Raw genomic sequence first — 23,784 nt, 5'->3', positions numbered from 1 at the left:
GTCGTCCAGCATTCTGTTGTTGTTTACTTTGTAGCCAGATCAGTGTTAGTTTCGTTCTGCATAGCCTTCCCTAAGCTTCAATGCCTTTTCTTAGGGGCACTCGCCTTTTGTTTGTTTTTGGTTTAAGCATTAGACACCTTTTTACCGGCACTCTGCCTCCCGCTGTTTCCGACATCTACAAAGCAATTAGCTACCTGCTGCCATCTACTGATATGGAAGAGTATTTTACGGTTACTCTGCCGAGCTCCAGACAGCACCGACACTCAACAACAACACATCATTTGCAGACTATAATTACTGGTTTGCAAAAAATATTTTTAACACAAATAGGTGAAATTAAATAATCTCCCTCGGCACACCAGACTGTATCTCACGGCACACTAGTGTGCCGCGGCACAGTGGTTGAAAAACACAGACTTATACATACTTGCCAACCCTCTCGGATTTTCCGGGAGACTCCCGAAATTCAGCGCCTCTCCCGAAAACCTCCCGGGACAAATTTTCTTCCGAAAATCTCCCGAAATTCAGGTGGAGCTGGAAGCCACGCCCCCTCCAGCTCCATGCGGACCTGAGTGACGTCAGGTGCGCAACACCACGTAAATCGTTGGCCAACCAAAAAGAAACCCCAGTACGCTATAGCCAACATTCACCAGGAGATGGCAACAGACAAACATAGATCACTATTACATTCCTCCCCTTTTAAAAATGTATAGAAGTTACTCAAAATAAATAAACAACCCAACCAAAAAATGCAGCAGCTCAATTAAAAAACTGTACTTAAGCCACATTCATTTCTTTTTTTTTAGTACTGAACTCTTAACCCTCATTTGTAAAAAAATACCATGCTTATTATACAAACAGTATTTGTACACCTTTAACACAGATTTTTATACTGTCTTCAGAGATTCAGTTTTTTTGGTGGTACTCGAAACCTTTCTGGGTACCTGCGAAAGGGTGTTCAGCATGGTTGGAAAAATAGTGACAGAGAATAGAACAAGGATGGACAATTCAACCCGTAACTCAACAATGAGTAGATGAGTGTTATGTGCGTGTATATGTGTAAATAAATGAACACTGAAATTCAAGTATTTCTTTTATTTATATATGTATATATATATATATATATATATATATATATATATATATATATATATATATATATAATAAAATAAATATATATATAGCTAGAATTCACTGAAAGTCAAGTATTTCTTATATGTATACATATATATATATATATATACATATATATATATATATATATATATGATATACTTGATTTGGTGAATTCTAGCTGTAAATATACTCCTCCCCTCTTAGCCCCGACCCCAACCACGCCCCCGCCCCGCCCCGACCACGCCCCCCACCCCCCACCTCCCAAAATCGGAGGTCTCAAGGTTGGCAAGTATGCTTATAGTACCGACTGACTTTGATCTGTATCAATAAAAGTACCGAATTCAGTAGCCATCATTAGAGGGGACAGGAGATCCGATTTTCGAAGGGTCTTTTTCAAACGTACCATTGAGCGTCCAATCTGAATGTTTACCTGCATGTCATCCACAGCCCAGGGTCTCCTGCGTGACTATGGGAGGGATCAACACGGAGGAACCAGAGGACCTCCGGGACCTCCAGGACCTCCTGGGTCCACTCGATGGTTCGGCTCTCAAGGAAACGCAACAGATCTGGTGGAATACATTCGAAGTAAGAGGAGTCGGACCAATCAATGATTTCTGTTGTTTACATACCCACTCAGTACATTCCATCTACATGAAATTAATGTTAGTCCCTAATAATTTAGTAATAAGAGAGAAAGATACTCACCAAAACACAACACAAGCTCTTTTGCGCCGTCTGTTGAATCTGGACGGTCACTGAACCAGCTGGACTCCATGGAAATAAAATGAGTGTACCTCCTTGAGACGGTTTTATAGTCTCAGTAATCCTGGTTTTGTTGCCATTTTAATACTATAACTGCAGGCTTCATAAACACAAATGTTAGATCCGTAGCAAACTTAAACATGAATGCAACTCACCTACAAAACCTCCCAGGGTTCCAATAACAGATAAAAATGGTTCTCTTAGGTCGGGGGTCGGCAACCCGCGGCTCTAGAGCCGCATGCGGCTCTTTAGCGCCGCCCTAGTGGCTCTCTGGAGCTTTTTCAAAAATGTATGAAAAATGGAAAAAGATGAGGGGGAAAAAAAATATTTTTGGTTTTAATATGGTTTCTGTAGAAGGACAAACATGACACAAACCTCCCTAATTGTTATAAAGCACACTGTTTATATTAAACATTAGAGATGTACGATAATATGGGCCAATAAATGCGCTAAAATGTAGTATCGGAAATTATCGGTATCGTTTTTTTTAAATTATCTGTATCGTTTTTTTTTTTTTATTATTAAATCAACATAAGAAACACAAGATACACTTACAATTAGTGCACCAACCCAAAAAAACTTCCTCCCCATTCACACAAAAGGGTTGTTTCTTTCTGTTATTAATATTCATGTTCCTACATTATATATCAATATATATCAATACAGTCTGCAAGGGATACAGTCCGTAAGCACACATGGTTGTGCGTGCTGCTGGTCCACTAATAGTACTAATCTTTAACACTTAATTGTACTCATTTTCATTCATTACTAGTTTCTTATTTTTTTAAAGTACCTTATCTTCACCATACCTGGTTGTCCAAATTAGGCATAATAATGTGTTAATTCCACGACTGTATATATCGGTTGATATCGGTATCGGTAATTAAAGAGTTGGACAATATCGGAATATTGGATATCGGCAAAAAGCCATTATCCAATAATGCTTCACTGATTCAAGTATTTGGCGAGCGCCGTTTTGTCCTACTAATTTTGGCGGTCCTTGAACTCACCATAGTTTGCTTACTTATATAACTTTCTCAGACTTTCTAGGACGTGTTTTATGCCACTTCTTTTTCTGTCTCATTTTGTCCACCAAACTTTTAACGTTGTGCGTGAATGCACAAAGGTGAGTTTTGTTGATGTTATTGACTTGTGTGGAGTGCTAATCAGATATATTTAGTCACTGCATGACTGCAAGCTAATCGATGCTAACATGCTATTTAGGCTAGCTATATGTACATATTGCATCATTATGCCTCATTTGTAGCTATATTTGAGCTCATTTAGTTTCTTTTAAGTCCTCTTAATTCAATTTATATCTCATGACACACTATCTGTATGTAATATGGCTTTTAATTTTTTGCGGCTCCAGACAGATTTCTTTTTTGTATTTTTGGTCCAATATGGCTCTTTCAACATTTTGGGTTGCCGACCCCTGTCTTAGGTTGACCATCTGACCACTAGGGGTCTCCTAATCCGAAATTGATATCGGTCCGATAGTAACAAAATAAAACGGGTTATATCGGCTTGCAACTAAAATTTCTGTATGTTGTACAAAGCTGGAAAGCCAGTTAACATGTAAATGTCCTCCAAAAAGCCCACAAGCTTGGTCTTTCTTGTCTTTAGGTCAAAGTATTTACAAACCCCGTTTCCATATGAGTTGGGAAATTGTGTTGGATGTAAATATAAATGGAATACAATGATTTGCAAATCCTTTTCAACCCATATTCAGTTGAATATGCTACAAAGACAAGATATTTGATGTTCAAACTCATAAACTTTATTTTTTTTGCAAATAATAATTAACTTAGAATTTCATGGCTGCAACACGTGCCAAAGTAGTTAGGAAAGGGCATGTTCACCACTGTGTTACATCACCTTTTTTTTTAACAACACTCAATAAACGATTGGGAACTGAGGAAACTAATTGTTGAAGCTTTGAAAGTGGAATTCTTTCCCATTCTTGTTTTATGTAGAGCTTCAGTCGTTCAACAGTCCGGGGTCTCCGCTGTCGTATTTTATGCTTCATAATGCGCCACACATTTTCGATGGGAGACAGGTCTGGACTGCAGGCGGGGCCAGGAAAGTACCCGCACTCTTTTTTTACAAAGCCACGCTGTTGTAACACGTGCTGAATGTGGCTTGGCATTGTCTTACTGAAATAAGCAGGGGCGTCCATGAAAAAGACAGCGCTTAGATGGCAGCATATGTTGTTCCAAAACCTGTATGTACCTTTCAGCATTAATGGTGCCTTCACAGATGTGTAAGTTACCCATGCCTTGGGCACTAATGCACCCCCATCCCATCACAGATGCTGGCTTTTGAACTTTGCGTCGATAACAGTCTGGATGGTTCGCTTTCCCTTTGGTCCGGATGACACGATGTCGAATATTTCCAAAAACAATTTGAAATGTGGACTCGTCAGACCACAGAACACTTTTCCACTTTGCATGAGTCCATCTTAGATGATCTCGGGCCCAGAGAAGCCGGCGGCGTTTCTGGATGTTGTTGATAAATGGCTTTCGCTTTGCATAGTAGAGCTTTAACTTGCACTTACAGATGTAGCGACACACTGTATTTAGTGACAGTGGTCTTCCGAAGTGTTCCTGAGCCCATGTGGTGATATCCTTTAGAGATTGATGTCGGTTTTTGATACAGTGCCGTCTGAGGGATCGAAGGTCACGGTCATTCAATGTTGGTTTCCGGCCATGCCGCTTACGTGCAGTGATTTCTCCAGATTCTCTGAACCTTTTGATGATATTATGGACCGTAAATGTTGAAATCCATAAATTTCTTGCAATTGCACTTTGAGAAACGTTGTTCTTAAACTGTTTGACTATTTGCTCACGCAGTTGTGGACAAAGGGGTGTACCTCGCCCCATCCTTTCTTGTGAAAGACTGAGCATTTTTTGGGAAGCTGTTTTTATACCCAATCATGGCACCCACCTGTTCCCAATTAGCCTGCACACCTGTGGGATTTTCCAAATAAGTGTTTGATGAGCATTCCTCAACTTTATCAGTATTTATTGCCACCTTTCCCAACTTCTTTGTCACATATACCTTTTTACCTTTTAAATTCCTTCCTCTTCTTTCCTGACAATTTAAATCAGTGTTCAAGTAAATTAATTTTTTTTATTGTAAAGAATAATAAATACATTTTAATTTAATTCTTCATTTTAGCTTCTGTTTTTTCGCCGAAGAATATTTGTGAAATATTTCTTCAAACTTATTATGATTAAAACTCTAAAAAATTAATCTGGCAAATCTAGAAAATCTGTAGAATCAAATTTAAATCTTATTTCAAAATTTTTTTGAATTTCTTTTAAAAATTTTGTTCTGGAAAATCTAGAAGAAATAATGATTTGTCTTTGTTAGAAATATAGCTTGGTCCAATTTGTTATATATTCTAACAAATTTTAACCTTTTTTAAAACATGTCATCAAAATTCTAAAATGAATCTTAATCAGGAAAAATTACTAATAATGTTCCATACATTTTTTTTTTCAAAAAGATTCGAATTAGCTAGTTTTTCTCTTTTTTTCGGTTGAATTTTGAATTTTAAAGAGTCAAAATTGAAGATAAACTATGTTTCAAAATTTAATTTTCTTTTTTTTTTTCATGTTTTCTCCTCTTTTATAAAAATGTTAGTGGCTAGCTAGTTCAAATGGGATATTGTGATTTCACAAGACTCAAGTTTTATAAGTGATCAATTGAAAATGTTCAATTTGAAAAATGTGCCCTTATTGATATTTATCTGTTTCTATATATATTTATTGTGAGAAATCATTAAGATGATCAGTGTTTCCACAAAGATAAATATCATTAATTATTAATAATAACAGCGTTAAAAGTAAATTGAGCAAATTGGCTATTTCTGGCAATTTATTTAAGTGTATCAAACTGGTAGCCCTTCGCATTAATCAGTACCCAAGAAGTAGCTCTTGGTTTCAAAAAGGTTGGTGACCCCTGAATTAAAGTATGTATGATTTGAGCTGAATTTGTATCGGATCAATATCGATATCAGGCAAGAACCAAGGCTCTAATGTCGTATTGTAGTATCGTACGTAAACGTATCGGAAGTAATCTGGCAGATGTGCATATTTTCCCCATATTGTCGATTGTAGACTCAGAAACAACAAACTTCTGGGCACAAAAATGTAAAGCTGGGTAATTACATCGAATGTTAACGCCGACTGACTTACTGATTAGCAAATGGGAATGTGAATACATGAAATTCAGCAAAGAGCGAACTGTGCTTGTTGTTGTTCTGTGTTTATTTGACAAACAATTGTGACAAAAGCGTCTTCAAGAACAAGACAGGACGTTTTTGTTTGCATGGATTTAAGAAGACTCTGACCACCTGTGGCCAGGGTTCCTCTAATGCAGCCTTCAGAACACCTGATCCGAACTCTAGAAAAACTTGTATAAAATACTCAATCATTGTTGATCGTAGGGGGAATTGAAGCAGGATAATTAGGATTAAGTAAAGACAAAGACTAAGGCTAAACTCGGACTCCATAGTCCAGGGGTCGGCAACCCGCGGCTCCGGAGCCGCATGCGGCTCTTTGATCACTCTGATGCGGCTCAGCAGCTTACTTGCTGAACCCCCCAATTTTCCCGTGAGACTTCCGGATTTCAGTGCCTCTCGCAGAAAACTCCCGGGATTAATATTCACAGATTTTCGCCCTTACAGCTATAATAAGGGCGTGCTATGATGGTACAACATTCGGCGCCCTCTACAATCTGTATTAACAGCGTGCCAGTCTAACAATTGTTATACAATATACATCTTCTGCTTGCACACGTACGTGACAGCAAGGCATACTTGGTCAACAGCCACACAGGTTACACTGACGGTGACCATATAAAACAACTTTAACACTCTTACTAATAATGCGCCACACTTTGAACCTAAACCAAACAAGAATGACAAACACATTTCGGGAGAACATATGCACCTTAACACAACAGAACAAACACCCCAAATCCCATGCAGCCCTAACTCTTCCGGGATACATTATACACCCCTGCTACCACCAAACCCCGCCCCCACCCCTCTCTCTCTCTCTCTCTCTCTCTGTGCGACGGTTGAGGTGGGCGGGGTTTGGTAGCGGGGGTGTATAATGTATCCCGGAAGAGTTAGGGCTGCATGGGATTCTGGGTATTTGTCCTGTTGTGTTTATGTTGTGTTACGGTGCAGATGTTCTCCCGAAATGTGTTTGTCATTCTTGTTTGGTGTGGGTTCACAGTGTGGCGCATTATTAGTAAGAGTGTTAAAGTTTATATTTATACCACCACCGTCAGTGTAACCTGTGTGGTTGTTGACTAAGTATGCCTTGCTGTCACCCATGTGGGCAAGCGGAAGCCCCATACATGTAGCTGATCAGGCACGTTGGTTGTAGTGGGCGCTAGATGCTGTACCATCACGGCACGCATGACGCTGACAAGCGCTATTCATATATAACTCGCGTGCCTCACCAGTTTAAAAATTCCATATAAGGGTGTGGACAGCGTGTCTGAGACCCCTGATTTATACATAGCACAAAGCAAAAAAAAAACTTTGTATGCAGTGTTATTTCATTTAAAATTTCAAAAGTTTTTGCGGCTCCCATTGTTTTCTATAATTTGTGAAACTGGTCAAAATGGCTCTTTGACTGGTAAAGGTTGCCGACCCCTGCCATAGTCCTAAAGTACTTATCTTGAAGACGCGTTTCCAGAAAGGCGATCCTAAATAAAATCATGTTCAGTGTATGCAAACTCCTATTACCGTATATTTTGGACTATAAGTCGCAGTTTTTTTCATAGTTTGCGACTTTTATGTTTTTTTCCTTTTTTATTATGCATTTTCGGCAGGTGCGACTTATACTCCGGTGCGACTTATACTCCGAAAAAATACGGTACTCAGAAATTGGTTTGTTCGATGACAACTGTACATTTACTTTTTAGCCGTTTTATCGTCGCTCCTCCGATGTTTGAAGGAGTTAACACACGGTTTGTCTCATTTGCAGCCCGCGGCGTCCTACGGGATATCATCAGGGACTATACCAGTAACATCTTCCAAGGACCTCAAGGCCCACCGGGACCTCCTGGTCCTTCCAGCCATGGCCAAGTGTATGGTTCCCATGGAAATTACACCGATCTTGTGCAATACCTCCAAAGTAAGCCACCACAAACTACATGAAAATCTCAGTTTGACCCTTGTTGTTACCATGCTTGTCCCTTTTTTAGCTCACGGTCTGATTGGTTACGGAGCACGGAGCAACTATGAACGCACCAGTCAAGGGCCACAAGGACCTCCTGGGCCTGCGGGGCCCCCTGGATATAGCCGGGTGTTTGGTTCCCAAACAAACGTCACAGATTTAGTGGAATTCATTAGGAGTAAGACTGCTTTTCAACAGAATACTGCTAAAACTGAATGACGTTTAAGTGCAACTGTTCAGTTAACAAGTGAACATTTCTTCGACAGCACACGGAGCCATTGTTGGAGCAACGGGACCTAAAGGAGAAATGGGATACCCAGGTCCAAAGGGAGACAGAGGTACACCTGTGCTTATCATGGACAAACTGCAATGGTGCTTAATAACCATCCAGATATTAACATAGGTTTTAATGTGTGCAGGTGATCCTGGTCCTCCAGGACCCAGAGGTGAGTGGAACCCTTGATTGATTGGTTTGTGACATACAGTGGGAAGGGGGTTCATATGGCCTAATTCGTCACGGTTTACCTGACACATGACGACTTTAGCCTGCAGACAGCAGTAAAGTGTTAAATATTTAAAAAAAATTGTTTTGTGGCAGTTCCAACTTTGACCACAGCGTCATTTGCTATGGAGAGTGGCGCTTTCCGTCATTTTCAGCAGACCGCATTGCAAAAAGATTAACCCAGGAATGGGGCCATTTGAATATGAATTTCTTACTTATAAGGACTCAAATGTTGCAGAATTTTATTTGACTCCAGTGAAATCATCACCGATAAGACAATAAAGTACAATCCCCGCTGTGGGCATATAACTTTTTGCCTCCTTTTCCCAAGAAAATATATATTTGAGGAATGTAAATTTTTTTCCAAATGTTTCATCTTTTTTAGAATACAACAAGCAGAAATGCAGTGTGTGTTGGGATTATGGATCACGATATGTGGTATGATAATAGGAGCCTTTCAGAATGGGGTTATAAAGGCTCCTAATATTGGCTGCTGACATTAATATATACATATATATATATATATATATATATATATATACATATACACATATATATATATATATACATATATATATATATATACATATACATATATATATATATATATATATACACACACATACATATATATATACATGTATATATATATATACATACATATATATATATACAAATATATATAAAAATATATACACATATATATATATATACATACATATATATACATACATATATATATATATATATGCAGACATACATATATATATATATATACACACTTTTATATGTATATATATACACATATATATACATATATATATATATACACATACATATATATATACATACATATACATACATACATACATATATATATATATATATATACACTTTTATATGTATATATATGTATATATATACATATATATACACATACATATATATACATACATATATACATACATATATATATACATACATACATACATACATACGTGCATATATATACACATACATGCATATATATATATATATACACATACATGCATATATATATACACATACATACATATATATATATATATATATATATACATACATATATATATAAACATACATATATATACATATATATACATACATACATGCATTCATATACATACATGTATATACATATAAATATATATATACACATACATACATATGTATACATACATACATTTATATACATACGTACATATATATATATATATACATATATATATATATACACATACATACATATATACATACATACACATACATACATACACATATATATATATATAAACACACATATACATACATATATATAAACATACATATAAATTATATATATATATATATATATACTATATACATACAATATATATATATATATATATATATATATACACACAATATATATATATATATACTATATATATACTATATATATATATATATATATACATACATATATAGTCGAGGTTACTGTCGTTTATACGTTATACAGTGCTCAATACCGAAGTACAGCGGAATATACGTTAGGTCAGCAAAAAACACAGAGGCTATTTCATCCCTACAAGCCTTCAATAAAATCGCCTGACAAGAAGGGAAACCTGCGAAACAGGCTTGTAGGGATGATATAGCCTTTGTGTTTTTTCCTGACCTAACATATATATACATATACATATACATATGTATGTATACATATGTATGTATGTGTGTGTGTGTATATATCGTTTTAGCCATGTTGTATATTTAAAAACCATATCGACTGAAGTGTTGTTTTTCTTCAGGTGACTCCTCTACGTACAGAAGAACAAAGAGGAACATTCCGGTTTAAAAAATGTCTTCCATGCTCTGATGCACCAGTTTAAAGCTTCCATTGTCTTTTACATTTGCAGTATCTGCTTTGCTGTTTGATATCAATTATAATCCAATACTCCACAATTTATAGGCTTGCATTTAGTTTTAACAGCAAGTGTAATGTGTGTATATTTATAAAATCATATCTTTGTTTATGTTCTATGTAAAACTAAATATAGTGTCGCAACTTTAAAAAGTTTGGGCTTATATCTACGGGAATGTTTTAAATGTTTTTATTACAAATAAATGCACTTCAAGACGGCACAGCTTTACGACAGACAAAACTGTTTATTTACAGGAGGAAAAAAAAATCTACACGACAGGTTATCTAAAACTACGCATTTAAAAAAAAAAAAATGCACCATGATTTTGATCCAGATTACCAGGTTGACATTCAGAATGTAATCATAATTTTTTTAAATGAACGTTTTGCTGCACAATAAGAGGAGCAAGCGCAGTATATAGAAATACTGTATGTGAGGTGCACAGCACTCCATTTTTTTTTTTTTGTGCATAACTAATAAATAGCTTCAGTAACACTTTATAGCCAAATAGCAATACATCGGATGATTAATCAAGACAGCCTAAACCAGTCAGGCCCATGTTATTAATTTAATTTAATACTTCCAATTTCTTGGCAGATTTTAAATTGAAATGTTCAGCAATTGTAAATCAATCAAGTATAAAGCTGTGAGCTTGCATGCCAGTTTCCTGCTCGCTAAATGCTTTATTTGCAGATTAATCAAAAAGAAAATATGTTGAAAGTTCTGGTAATGTACACCAAATGTCATATAGGACGTTAAGGATTCTGAAAGTTGGGAAAATGCTGACTGCTTCAATGGTGAATAAATTTGGTCTGTTTGTAAAACACAGTTGTATTTATTATCCATATTTGTTCTTTCACTATTCCGTCCACCCGCTTTTCACACTTTCGCTGTTGACCATCACGAAAAAGAATGGAATCTGACATTTAATCAAGGCCGCCTCTCCCGTATTACGCAGACCCCCCACTGTGCTTAGTAAAATGTAAAATTTCAATTCATTAACATACTTGCCAACCTTGAGACCTCCGATTTCGGGAGGTGGGGGGTGGGGGGGGCGTGGTCAGGGTGGGGCGGGGGCGTGGTTGGGGGCGGGGCTAAGAGGGGAGGAGTATATTTACAGCTAGAATTCACCAAGTCAAGAATTTCATATATATATATGTATATATATATATATATAAATATATATATATATATATATATAAGAAATACTTGACTTTCAGTGAATTCTAGCTATATATATATATATATATTTTATTTTTATTTTATATATATATATATATATATATATATATATATATATATATATATATATATATATATATATATATATATATAAATAAAGGAAATACTTGAATTTCAGTGTTCATTTATTTACACATATACACACACATAACACTCATCTACTCATTGTTGAGTTAAGGGTTGAATTGTCCATCCTTGTTCTATTCTCTGTCACTATTTTTCTAACCATGCTGAACACCCTTTCGCAGGTACCCAGAAAGGTTTCGAGTACCACCAAAAAAACGGAATCTCTGAAGACAGTATAAAAATCTGTGTTAAAGGTGTACAAATACTGTTTGTATAATAACCATGTTATTTTTTTACAAATGAGGGTTATGAGTTCAGTACTAAAAAAAAAGAGAAAAGAATGTGGCTTAAGTACAGTTTTTTAATCGAGCTGCTGCATTTTTTGGTTGGGTTGTTTATTTATTTTGAGTAACTTCTATACATTTCTAAAAGGGGAGGAATGTAATAGTGATCTATGTTTGTCTGTTGCCATCTCCTGGTGAATGTTGGCTATAGCGTACTGGGGTTTCTTTTTGGTTGGCCAACGATTTACGTGGTGTTGCGCACCTGACGTCACTCAGGTCCGCATGGAGCTGGAGGGGGCGTGGCTTCCAGCTCCGCCTGCTTTTCGGGAGAAAATTTGTCCCGGGAGGTTTTCGGGAGAGGCGCTGAATTTCGGGAGTCTCCCGGAAAATCCGGGAGGGTTGGCAAGTATGTTCATTAATGATTGACGTTTCACCGTAAACTTATGTATTCTTAGCACCTTCCTGCTCCGTCAATGATAAGAACATAATGGCAAACTTCCCCGAAAATTGCACAAAAAAAAAAAAAAATGTGTTCCAGTACAAAAGATGCATCAAATTCAAGTTTGATTAAAAAAGTATAAAAAAAAGTTTTACATTAATAAAAAAATATTGTAATGGGGGCGGGAGGTAGGTCCTCAAAACTAAATTCTGCTAAGGGCCCTAATTTAGCCAGGGGCTGATACTTTGAGAAGTGTATAATTTACCCTAAAATGAATATGTTCCTAAATTTGACCTAATTGATGTTACGATAATTAGTTGTGATCCGATTGCATTAGCGTGGTCTAATTATTTACCAAAACTGATTTAAAATCCTACAAGCTGTTAGACTTTAGTATTCAATCAAAGCTGCAAAGAAATACCAGAGAAATGAAATCCTCCGTCCATCCTCCGTGCTGGAGGCAAAGTGGAAGGCACGGTCAGCTGTGTGGACACCTGAGGGTTAGCCTTAGAATCCTGTGGACTGGACGCTGGGGATCGGGTAGAACTTGGAAATGCGACTCTGTGCAGATGGGTTAAGGCACTCGGACTCCCCGCTCATCTTAAAAAACACTTCTTGTTCCTGCAACTTCCTGGCGAATTCCTCCTCCAGGGCCTGTGAGTTAGACAATGAAGCACAAAATATGAATACTTCACGGTGAAACTTGAGGAATGGCTGCAGATAAGAAGAAACCCCCAAAAAAGTACATTGAGGACAGTTAAAGGGGAACATTATCACCAGACGTATGTAAGCGTCAATATATACCTTGATGTTGCAGAAAAAAGACCATATATTTTTTTAACCGATTTCCGAACTCTAAATGGGTGAATTTTGGCGAATTAAAAGCCTTTCTATTATTCGCTCTCGGAGCGATGACGTCACAACGGGAAGCGATCCACCATTTTCTCAAACACCGAGTCAAATCAGCTCTGTTATTTTCCGTTTTTTCGACTGTTTTCCGTACCTTGGAGACATCATGCCTCGTCGGTGTGTTGTCGGAGGGTGTAACAACACCAACAGGGACGGATTCAAGTTGCACCAGTGGCCCAAAGATGCCAAAGTGGCAAGAAATTGGACGTTTGTTCCGCACACTTTACCGACGAAAGCTATGCTACGACAGAGATGGCAAGAATGTGTGGATATCCTGCGACACTCAAAGCAGATGCATTTCCAACGATAAAGTCAAAGAAATCTGCCGCCAGACCCCCATTGAATCTGCCGGAGTGTGTGAGCAATTCAGGGACAAAGGACCTTGGCACGGTAGCACGGCAAGCAATGGCGGCAGTTTGTTCCCGCAGACGAGCGAGCTAAACCCCCTGGATGTCTTGGCTCACACCGTCCCTTATGCCACCGAAGATGATCAAGAGAAGAATATCGACCCTAGCTTCCCTGGCCTGCTGACATCAACTCCAAAACTGGACAGATCAGCTTTCAGGAAAAGATAGCGGATGAGGGTATGTCTACAGAATATATTAATTGATGAAAATTGGGCTGTCTGCACTCTCAAAGTGCATGTTGTTGCCAAATGTATTTCATATGCTGTAAACCTAGTTCATAGTTGTTAGTTTCCTTTAATGCCAAACAAACACATACCAATCGTTGGTTAGAAGGCGATCGCCGAATTCGTCCTCGCTTTCTCCCGTGTCGCTGGCTGTCGTGTCATTTGTCGGTTTCGCTTGCATACGGTTCAAACCGATATGGCTCAATAGCTTCAGTTTCTTCTTCAATTTCGTTTTCGCTACCTGCCTCCACACTACAACCATCCGTTTCAATACATGCGTAATCTGTTGAATCGCTTAAGCCGCTGAAATCCGAGTCTGAATCCGAGCTAATGTCGCTATAGCTTGCTGTTCTATGCGCCATGTTTGTTTGTATTGGCATCACTATGTGACGTCACAGGAAAATGGACGGGTTTGTATAACGATGGTTAAAATCAGGCACTTTGAAGCTTTTTTTAGGGATATTGCGTGATGGGTAAAATTTTGAAAAAACTTCGAAAAATAAAATAAGCCACTGGGAACTGATTTTTAATGGTTTTAACCCTTCTGAAATTGTGATAATGTTCCCCTTTAAAAGTGAGGCCTTCCTATCACAGTTGTATTTGCAGACTTGGACCTTATAAAGTCAGGACTTTCAGGTTATATTCACCTTTAACCTTACCTACAACTTTTAGTCCGACTCACTGTACATATCACTTTGGGTTATTATTAACCAATTAATATTGATGAATTTTAAGTAAATGTGCAGACGACTCACTGGACCTCATTACCACACGATGGGGTAAAGCGAAGCCCACAGTCCATCCACAGTCTGCCTAATTGCACTTAAAATAGACGCTAACTTTGTTTTAGCAGGATTTCGTCACTGTTTGAGTCGATGTTGTTGGGACTGAAGAAACTTTTTTGAGTAAATAAAAGCTGAATATTCCTTTCTCTTCTGACACGTTGGGATTGTTCCTAATGGGAACTGATTTTTAATGGTTTTAACCCTTCTGAAATTGTGATAATGTTACCCTTTAAAGTTTTTATTGGCAAAGTTGGTGTGGGGGCAGGTGTAAGTCAGCGCTGCCTGTAGGAGGAAAAGTCACCGCCACTGTCCATGGTGCTGAGGACGAGCACCAGCGGGCAGGGGCGGGGCATGTGCTGACGGCGAGACACAGCTGGCATGTGATTAAATTTCACAGGTGGTATGTGTTAATCATCTGTCGTCTTTAACAGTAAAGAGCGAGAGAGAGGATTGGCGAAAAACATTTTGGAAAATCTTGTTTAAAAACATTAAAACTTTGTTAAACCTGCACGCTTGGCTCTTGCGCCGTGTCTACAGTGGAGCTGCTAGGAAGCGACTTCCACAGTTGGTTTATCACACCTAATTGGTTCCATGCCTGTTCGTGGTAAACGAATTTCCGCAAAGCAAGATTATAATTAGTAAATTAAATATTTATATAGTTAGAGAGCATTAAAAACTGTTTACAACCTTGTTTTTTTTTTACATCATTACCCATGTCTACAATGGTTAAAATATTGAGGTTTCACTACATCGCATACCGTATTTTTCGGACTATAAGGCGCACTTAAAAGCCTTTCATTTTCTCAAAAATCGAGAGTGCGCCTTATAACCCAGTGCGCCTAATGTGCGTAATAATTCTGGTTTTCTTACCGACCTCGCAGCTATTTAATTTGGTACATGGTGTAATGATAAATATGACCAGTAGATGGCAGTCACACAAAAGAGATACATGTAGACCAGGGGTGTCAAACTCAAATACAGAGTGGGCCAAAATTTCAAACTGAACAAAGCCGCGGGCCAAGGTTGAACAAAATAACCTTTTAATAGGGACCCAAACAAGTTTTGCATTGAATATTGAACAAGCAAGGCTTGTATAACTTTATAGTGACATGCAAAATCAAGTTTCAAATAAAAAAGTTAAAGTTAAAGTACCAATGATTGTCACACACACACTAGGTGTGGCGAAATTATTCTCTGCATTTGACCCATCACCCTTGATCACCCCCTGGGAGGTGAGGGGAGCAGTGGGCAGCAGCGGTGGCCGCGCCCGGGAATCATTTTTGGTGATTTAACCCCCAATTCCAACCCAATAACAATAATAAAAAAAATATCAATGGCCTATCAAATAAAATGTAAATAAAAATTGAATGCCTCTTTTCTATTTGCAGCCTTCTGAGGTAAATATCAAAATAAACTTTTATATATATATATATATATATATATATATATATATATATATATATATATATATATATATATATATATATATATGAAATACTTGACTTGGTGAATTCTAGCTGTAAATATACTCCTCCCCTCTTAGCCACGCCCCCAACCACGAAACCCACCCAACCCCCCACCTCCCGAAATCGGAGGTCTCAAGGTTGGCAAGTATGGTGGAAACCCCCCGCACGGCCGGTTTGCTTTTAATAATTGAACTCGTGCTGTCGTCTTGCGGGCCAAATTGAAGGTGGCAGCTGGCCGAATTTGCCCCGCGTGCCGGGGTTTGGACACCCCAGGGCTAAAGCATCACTAGGGGTAAGGATTACCTTTTTCCTGGGTCGCAGCTTCTCTCTCCACTCTTTCAGCTCCAGGCTGTGCTCCTCATCCAGCTCCTTCAGCTTCTGGGTCTCATGTTCGATCAGAAGATGACATTTCTCATTCTGTGAACAAACACAAGAAGCATTAATATACACGATAAGACAACCTGTCTATGTCGACCACCTCATCAGGTTCCAGTCCATCGTGTTGTTTACTAAAAAAGTGCCCGTTAAGTCAATATCGACTTAACGGGCACTGTAGTACCGTATTTTCCGCACTATAAGGCGCACCGGATTATTAGCCGCACCTTCAATGAATTACATATTTCATAACTTTGTCCACCAATAAGCCGCCCCGGATTATAAGCCGCGCCTACGCTGCGCTAAAGTGAATGTCAAAAAAACAGTCAGATAGTTCAGTCAAACTTTAATAATATATTGAAAACCAGCGTTCTAACAACTCTGTCCCAAAATGTACGCAAATGTGCAATCACAAACATAGTAAAATTCAAAATGGTGTAGAGCAATAGCAACATAATGTTGCTCGAACGTTAATGTCACAACACACAAAATAAACATAGCGCTCACCTTCTGAAGTTATTCTTCATTCGTAAATCCTTCGAATTCTTCGTCTTCGGTGTCCGAATTGAAAAGTTGCGCAAGCGTGGGATCCAAAAATGGCCGGCTCCGTCTCGTCGAAGTCATCGGATTCAGTGTCGCTGTTGTTGTGCAGCAGTTCTGTGAATCCTGCCTTCCGGAAAGCTCGGACCACAGTTGTGACCGAAATATCTGCCCAGGCATTTACGATCCACTGGCAAATGTTGGCGTATGTCGTCCGGCGCTGTCTGCCCGTCTTAGTGAAGGTGTGTTCGCCTTCGGAGCTGTGTGAAAAAAGCCACCCGGCCTCTTCGCGTAAACTTCCCTTAACCACTCGCTCATCTTTTCTTCATCCATCCATCCCTTCGAGTTAGCTTTTATGATGACGCCGGCTGGAAAGGTCTCTTTTGGCAAGGTCTTCCTTTTGAATATCACCATGGGTGGAAGTTAGCATGGCAAGCTAGAACCACAGTGAAGGATGACTTCTCATTCCCTGTGGTGCGAATATTCACCGTACGTGCTCCCGTTCCACAGTGCGGTTCACAGGAATATCAGTTGCTGTGAAATACGGTAGTAATCCGTGTGCGGATGGAGAGATTGCGTCTTTTTATGAACCGGATCCTTGTCGCTTAGTAGGAGCCATTTTGTGGTCTTTACAGATGTAAACAGGAAATGAAACGTACGGTGATATCCGCGCGTTTTTTCTTCTTCTTCCGGGGGCGGGTGGTTGCTTACAGTAGAAGAAGAAGCGCTTCCTGTTCTATGGAGGCGGGTGCTTTCCTTGGCGGTTGCTTGCGTAGAAGAAGAAGCGCTTCCTGTTCTACCGGGAAAAAAGATGGCGGCTGTTTACCGAAGTTGCGAGATCGAAACTTTATGAAAATGAATCGTAATAAAGCGCACCGGGTTATAAGGCGCACTGTCAGCTTTTGAGAAAATTTGTGGTTTTTAGGTGCGCCTTATAGTGCGGAAAATACGGTAAGTATGGTTCACATGAAATATGAGGCCAAAGAAATCATTTATTTGACAAATTGGTCAATACGAAAGGTCCCGGGTTCGATTCCCGGCCTCGGGGTCTTTCTGTGTGGAGTTTGCATGTTCTCCCCGTGACTGCGTGGGTTCCCTTCGGGTACTCCGGCTTCCTCCACACCTCCAAAGACATGCACCTAAAATTGGCCCTAATGTGTGAATGTGAGTGTGAATGTTGTCGGTCTACCTGTGTTGGCCCTGCGATGACGTGGAAACTAGGGATGATAAATGCGTTAAAATGTAATATCGAAATTATCGGTATCGTTTTTTTTATTATCGGTATCGTTTTTTTTTTTGTTTGTTTTTTTTTTTGTGTGTCCTGTCCAGCTTCTCAGGCAAATCATATAGTTGATGTAGATGCCCATATCGGCTGTTCAGATTTACTTTACAAAAGAGAAGTGTAGGATACTTCTCTTGTTGCCTTATTTGTATTTGACTTTATTAAATGTATTTATATTATCATTTAGTGCAGCCGGGCCGGAGCAGGAGGGGATAGAAAGAGAAAAAAAAAGAAGACAGAGGGGGAAATTGTGGGGACAAGAGGGGGATTAGACAGAGAGACAAAAACAACAACAGCAAACAACAACAACAACAACAACAATAGAGCAACATCAGCAAATATGACATGTACAAATATGATGGTAAAAGTAATAGCAAATAAGCAGTTAGCGAAAAATAAAAAATAATACAGAAATGACAATGAGCATTATTACACTACAAATGGATCAATACAAATACCAATAGAAATAGCGCTATTGATAATGAACAATACCAATAATTTACCTTTATTATCAACAATACAGTTGTTTAAATGCAACAATACATATACGTAATGATAACTTGAGATACGAAAGAATGCAGAAAAATGGAGGGGGAGAAAGAGAAGCAACCTACATTAACCTTGTAGATTGTTATAGTCAAAATAGGTTAAGCTTTGTCAGTGTGCCATGTGTTACACCCAGTTTACCCTAGGGCAACAACGTTAATATATGTTTGATGAAACGTGATTATGTGCATGAGTGTAAGTATGCATATGTACTTGTATATGTACAGAATGTGTATATGTGTTTGTACAATGAATGTATATGTACAGAAAGTGTATATGTGTTTGTACAGTGAATGTATATGTACAGTATGTGTATGTGTATGTTTGTATATTGAATGTGCGTGTGGATGTACGAACATTAGGTAGGTAAATATGTACTGTATTTGTGTATGTATGTGGGAGCGTAGGTACCTATGTACGTATGTGAGCATATGTGAATTTGCATGTACAATACATTCGACTCCCAGAGTGCGTGGGAGCCAGAGCACGGCCCCATCACCCCCGAGTGCCCAACCCACAAACAGGAGGCGTGGTGCCCAGGGAACCAGGGACCACCGCCCCCACGCAGCCAAGCCGGCCAGCGACAGGAACCCACCACGCCGCCCACAAGGGCCAGCAGCAGGCCGCAGACAGACGCACCCGGCAGAGGACAGGGCACGAGAAAAGCAGGGGACAGCCAGACCCCAAGCCAGCGAGAGACCACACCCCACACGGGCAGAAAGGCGAGACGCCCCGCCCGAGGGACCCAGAGACTCCCCGCAACCGGACGGGAAGACCGCCCCCGCCCCACCGGCAACCGGGCCCCCACGAGCCCACCCCCCACCCCCGGAGAGCGCGGCGAGGCCAGCCCCCGGCCACCCCACCCAAACCGGCCGCCGCAGGACCACCCAGGCACAGGGCCACGGGAACCACCCACCCCACCCGCAGGGACCCCAACGATGGAGATGGAACAACCAGCAACCGCCCCGCCGAGCCCCCCCCCTGAGGGAGGGGAAAAATTAAAAAATATTATTAATAAAATATATTAAAAAATAAATAAATAAATTAATTAATTAATAAAAAAAAATAATAATAAAAAAAAATAATAATAATAAAGAATTAAAAGAAGATCACAGACATGCTGACAAACAAGGTCACTACCCCAGCAACTGCCCGACTCGCAGCACCTCGGAATACCTTGCAGCACCAAGCTACCACAATAGACGCAGGGACTAGGCCCCAACCAAGACGGGCACCCGGAAGGGATGGACAGCGGGACCCTGGAGCTCCAGACACGCAGTTCGGATGCAGTAGCCTGAGGCGTCGACCCCCGTCTGACAGGCAGGCCCAGAGCGTACCCCCAGAAATATACATACATACATACATACATATATACATACACATACACACATACATGTATACATACCCACACATACACATATATACATATACATACACATATGTACACATACACATATATATATATACATACATACATACACACACATATACATACATATACACAGTTCGTCAGCCCCGACAGCCATCTCGCGCGCGCGCTGCCACCATTCACAACATCAGCCACACCCCTGCACCAGACCCAGCAGCCACGGGCGCCCACACCACAAACAAACGGCAGCAGAAACAGCAGCCGCAATAACCCCAGACAGCCAGCACCAGCCAATCAAATCAAAGCGATCAAAAAAAAACTGCGACCAGCAACCACATACCACCAGGACCACGGAGACCAGCCGGCGCCAGCCCACCAGTCAGCCCGAACGCCAACACGCAAACAAGAGACACCAACACCCCCCCCCAACCAAAAGGCCCCCCACCCCAACCCAAACCCACACAAACACACCACCGCCCAAACAACAGAGACACAGCATCCAGACCAGACACGGGGGCTGCGCCGCCACCACATCAAGTCACCAACAGAGACCCCACAGCGCAAGGTCGGGCCACACGGGCACGGACCCCACCCAACAGGAAGTGAGACCCGCGCGACGCCACACACAAATAAATAATAAGATTTAAAAAAAAAAAATATATATATATATATATATTTTAAAAAATAAAATAAAAATAAAAATAAGTAAATAATAAAAATAAAAATAATAAATACATTGAAAATAAAAAATATATATAACAATAATAAATGAATAAAAGCCTGGCAGGCCACCAGACCGCAGTCCACGCCGGCCGACGAGGCAATGAGGGGTGCGCCGAACCCCAAACCCCCCATGCATGTGTACAAGGCCCCCAGAGTGTCTACTGTGTAGTTAAAATTAGGAGGTCAGCCGTTACAGCCGACCTCCAGTCCCTATTGATGTGTGTACTGTAGCGTGAGTGAGATATGTATGCTTGTGGGAACTAATAATGCGATTAAAATTGGGGGACATCAAGGTCATGGTGGGTCCCAACCAAGCCAAGCCCCCCAAATCCTAAGTGTCTAATATGCAGCTAAGATTGAGGGATGGACGAGCAGGGGACAAGACAGGAGGACTGGAGCCCCATTGGAGGCATCCTCAACCCCCCGCCATGCCTCCCCGCAGGACAATCCCCAAAGTCCTATATATGTGTGACTGTGTGCGCTATAAGTAGGAGGAGTAGAGGGCCCGGACATCCCCCCAGTCCACGCGGCCGACAACCAGGAACTACGGCCAGGAGGCCGCCACCCCCCGCCACAGCCCGTGACCCACACCAGACCACTTTAACGTGACGCCACGCGAGCCCTCCCCCCGCCAAACAAAGCCATCCCCCGCCCGCCCCAACCCAACCCTGCAGAGCCCATACCGGCAACCAAACGCAGAAAAACTGCACAGCCCCCACGCCCAATGCAAACACCGCATCCCGGCCATCCACACAGCAACGTGCCCATACGAGTCCCGGCCAGGGGAAGGAGCCCCCCAACGGGGGAAGAAGCCAATGCATCCCGTCCGCCCGCCAGCCCCCAAACCAGCCGGCAAGCCAACGCCAGCCAGCCCCACAACCCCACAAGCGCACAGACACCAGCCACAGTCCCCCAACCACTCCAACCCAACACAGCGATGCCAACCGCTGGTATCACCGCAGCAACAATCACCACCACCGCCCGTCCGCAGCGTAAACACCCGCGGCCGCCGAAACCAAAACAAAAAAGCGACCGACCCCGTAAACCACAACAACGCACACCCCCGGCTACCACCGAGGCCACCAACCCACCTACCCCAACTCATCCACAGCCAGGCCAATTGAGCCACCGGACATCCACACCCATGCACACACCTACACATTCATATACACATACATACACACATACATATATGCATATACATATACATACACATACACACATATACACACGCATGCATATACATGCATGTGTTTTTTATTAAATCAACATAAAAAACACAAGATACACTTACAATTAGTGCACCAACCCAAAAAACCTCCCTCCCCCATTTACACTCATTCACACAAAAGGGTTGTTTCTTTCTGTTATTAATATTCTGGTTCCTACATTATATATCAATATATATCAATACAGTCTGCAAGGGATACAGTCCGTAAGCACACATGATTGTGCGTGCTGCTGGTCCACTAATAGTACTAACCTTTAACACTTAATTTTACTCATTTTAATTAATTACTAGTTTCTATGTAACTCTTTTAATATTGTTTTACTTTCTTTTTTATTCAAGAAAATGTTTTTAATTTAATTATCTTATTATTATTTTTTTTTAAAAGGACCTTATCTTCACCATACCTAGTTGTCCAAATTAGGCATAATAATGTGTTGATATCGGTATCGGTAATTAAGGGTTTGGTCAATATCGGAATATCGGATATCGGCAAAAAGCCATTATCGGACATCCCTAATATATATATATATATATATATATATATATATATATTTATATACACATATATATATATATATATATATATATATATATATATATATATATATATATATATATATATATATATATACATACATACATACATACATACATACATACATACATACATACATACATATATATATATATATATATATATATATGAAGAGATGTCCAATAATATCGGCCTGCCGATATTATCGGTCGATATATGCTTTAAAATGTAATATCGGAAATTATCGGTATCGTTTTTGTTTATCGGTATCGTTTTTTTGTTTTTTTGTTTTTTTTTATTAAATCAACATAAAAAACACAAGATACACTTACAATTAGTGCACCAACCCAAAACAACTCCCTCCCCCATTCACACTCATTCACACAAAAGGGTTGTTTCTTTCTGTTATTAATATTCTGGTTCCTACATTATATATCAATATATATCAATACAGTCTGCAAGGGATACAGTCCGTAAGCACACATGATTGTGCGTGCTGCTGCTCCACTAATAGTACGAACCTTTAACAGTTAATTTTACTCATTTTCATTAATTACTATTTTCTATGTAACTGTTTTTATATTGTTTTACTTTCTTTTTTATTCAAGAAAATGTTTTTAATTTATTTATCTTATTTTATTAATTTTTTTAAAAAGTACCTTATCTTCACCATACCTGGTTGTTCAAATTAGGCATAATAATGTGTTAATTCCACGACTGCATATATCTGTTGATATCGGTATCGGTAATTAAAGAGTTGGACAATATCGGAATATCGGATATCCCTAGTGGAAACTTGTCCAGGGTGTACCATGCCTTCCGCCTGAATAAAGCTGGGTTAGGA

General features: G+C 39.8%; 2 protein-coding genes across 5 annotated transcripts in view; one reads left to right on the top strand and one right to left on the bottom strand.

Moving 5' to 3' along the window:
- The window catches only part of LOC133617280 (uncharacterized), a 105,654-nt gene extending 94,309 nt beyond the window's left edge, over positions 1-11,345 (top strand). For both annotated transcript variants that reach the window (XM_061977197.2, XM_061977198.2), the window contains exons 44-49: positions 1,564-1,701; positions 7,887-8,036; positions 8,107-8,256; positions 8,345-8,416; positions 8,498-8,524; positions 10,404-11,345. In XM_061977197.2, coding sequence (XP_061833181.2) covers positions 1,564-1,701; positions 7,887-8,036; positions 8,107-8,256; positions 8,345-8,416; positions 8,498-8,524; positions 10,404-10,450 — 584 coding nt within the window. In that variant the 3' untranslated portion in view covers positions 10,451-11,345. The remainder of the gene's footprint in view (positions 1-1,563; positions 1,702-7,886; positions 8,037-8,106; positions 8,257-8,344; positions 8,417-8,497; positions 8,525-10,403) is intronic.
- Positions 11,346-11,884: 539 nt separating this feature from the next.
- The window catches only part of LOC133617279 (STE20-like serine/threonine-protein kinase), a 121,691-nt gene continuing 109,791 nt past the window's right edge, over positions 11,885-23,784 (bottom strand). For all 3 annotated transcript variants that reach the window (XM_072914936.1, XM_061977195.2, XM_072914937.1), the window contains 2 exons: positions 16,643-16,756; positions 11,885-13,202 (listed from right to left, as the gene is read on the bottom strand). In XM_072914936.1, the coding sequence (XP_072771037.1) occupies positions 13,056-13,202; positions 16,643-16,756 (261 nt within the window). In that variant the 3' untranslated portion in view covers positions 11,885-13,055. The remainder of the gene's footprint in view (positions 13,203-16,642; positions 16,757-23,784) is intronic.

The sequence above is a fragment of the Nerophis lumbriciformis genome, linkage group LG16, assembly GCF_033978685.3.
Source record: "Nerophis lumbriciformis linkage group LG16, RoL_Nlum_v2.1, whole genome shotgun sequence".
Classification (NCBI taxonomy): domain Eukaryota; kingdom Metazoa; phylum Chordata; class Actinopteri; order Syngnathiformes; family Syngnathidae; genus Nerophis; species Nerophis lumbriciformis.
The sequence above is the reverse complement of the archived record's forward strand: the minus strand, read 5'-3'. Positions and strand labels throughout refer to the sequence as shown.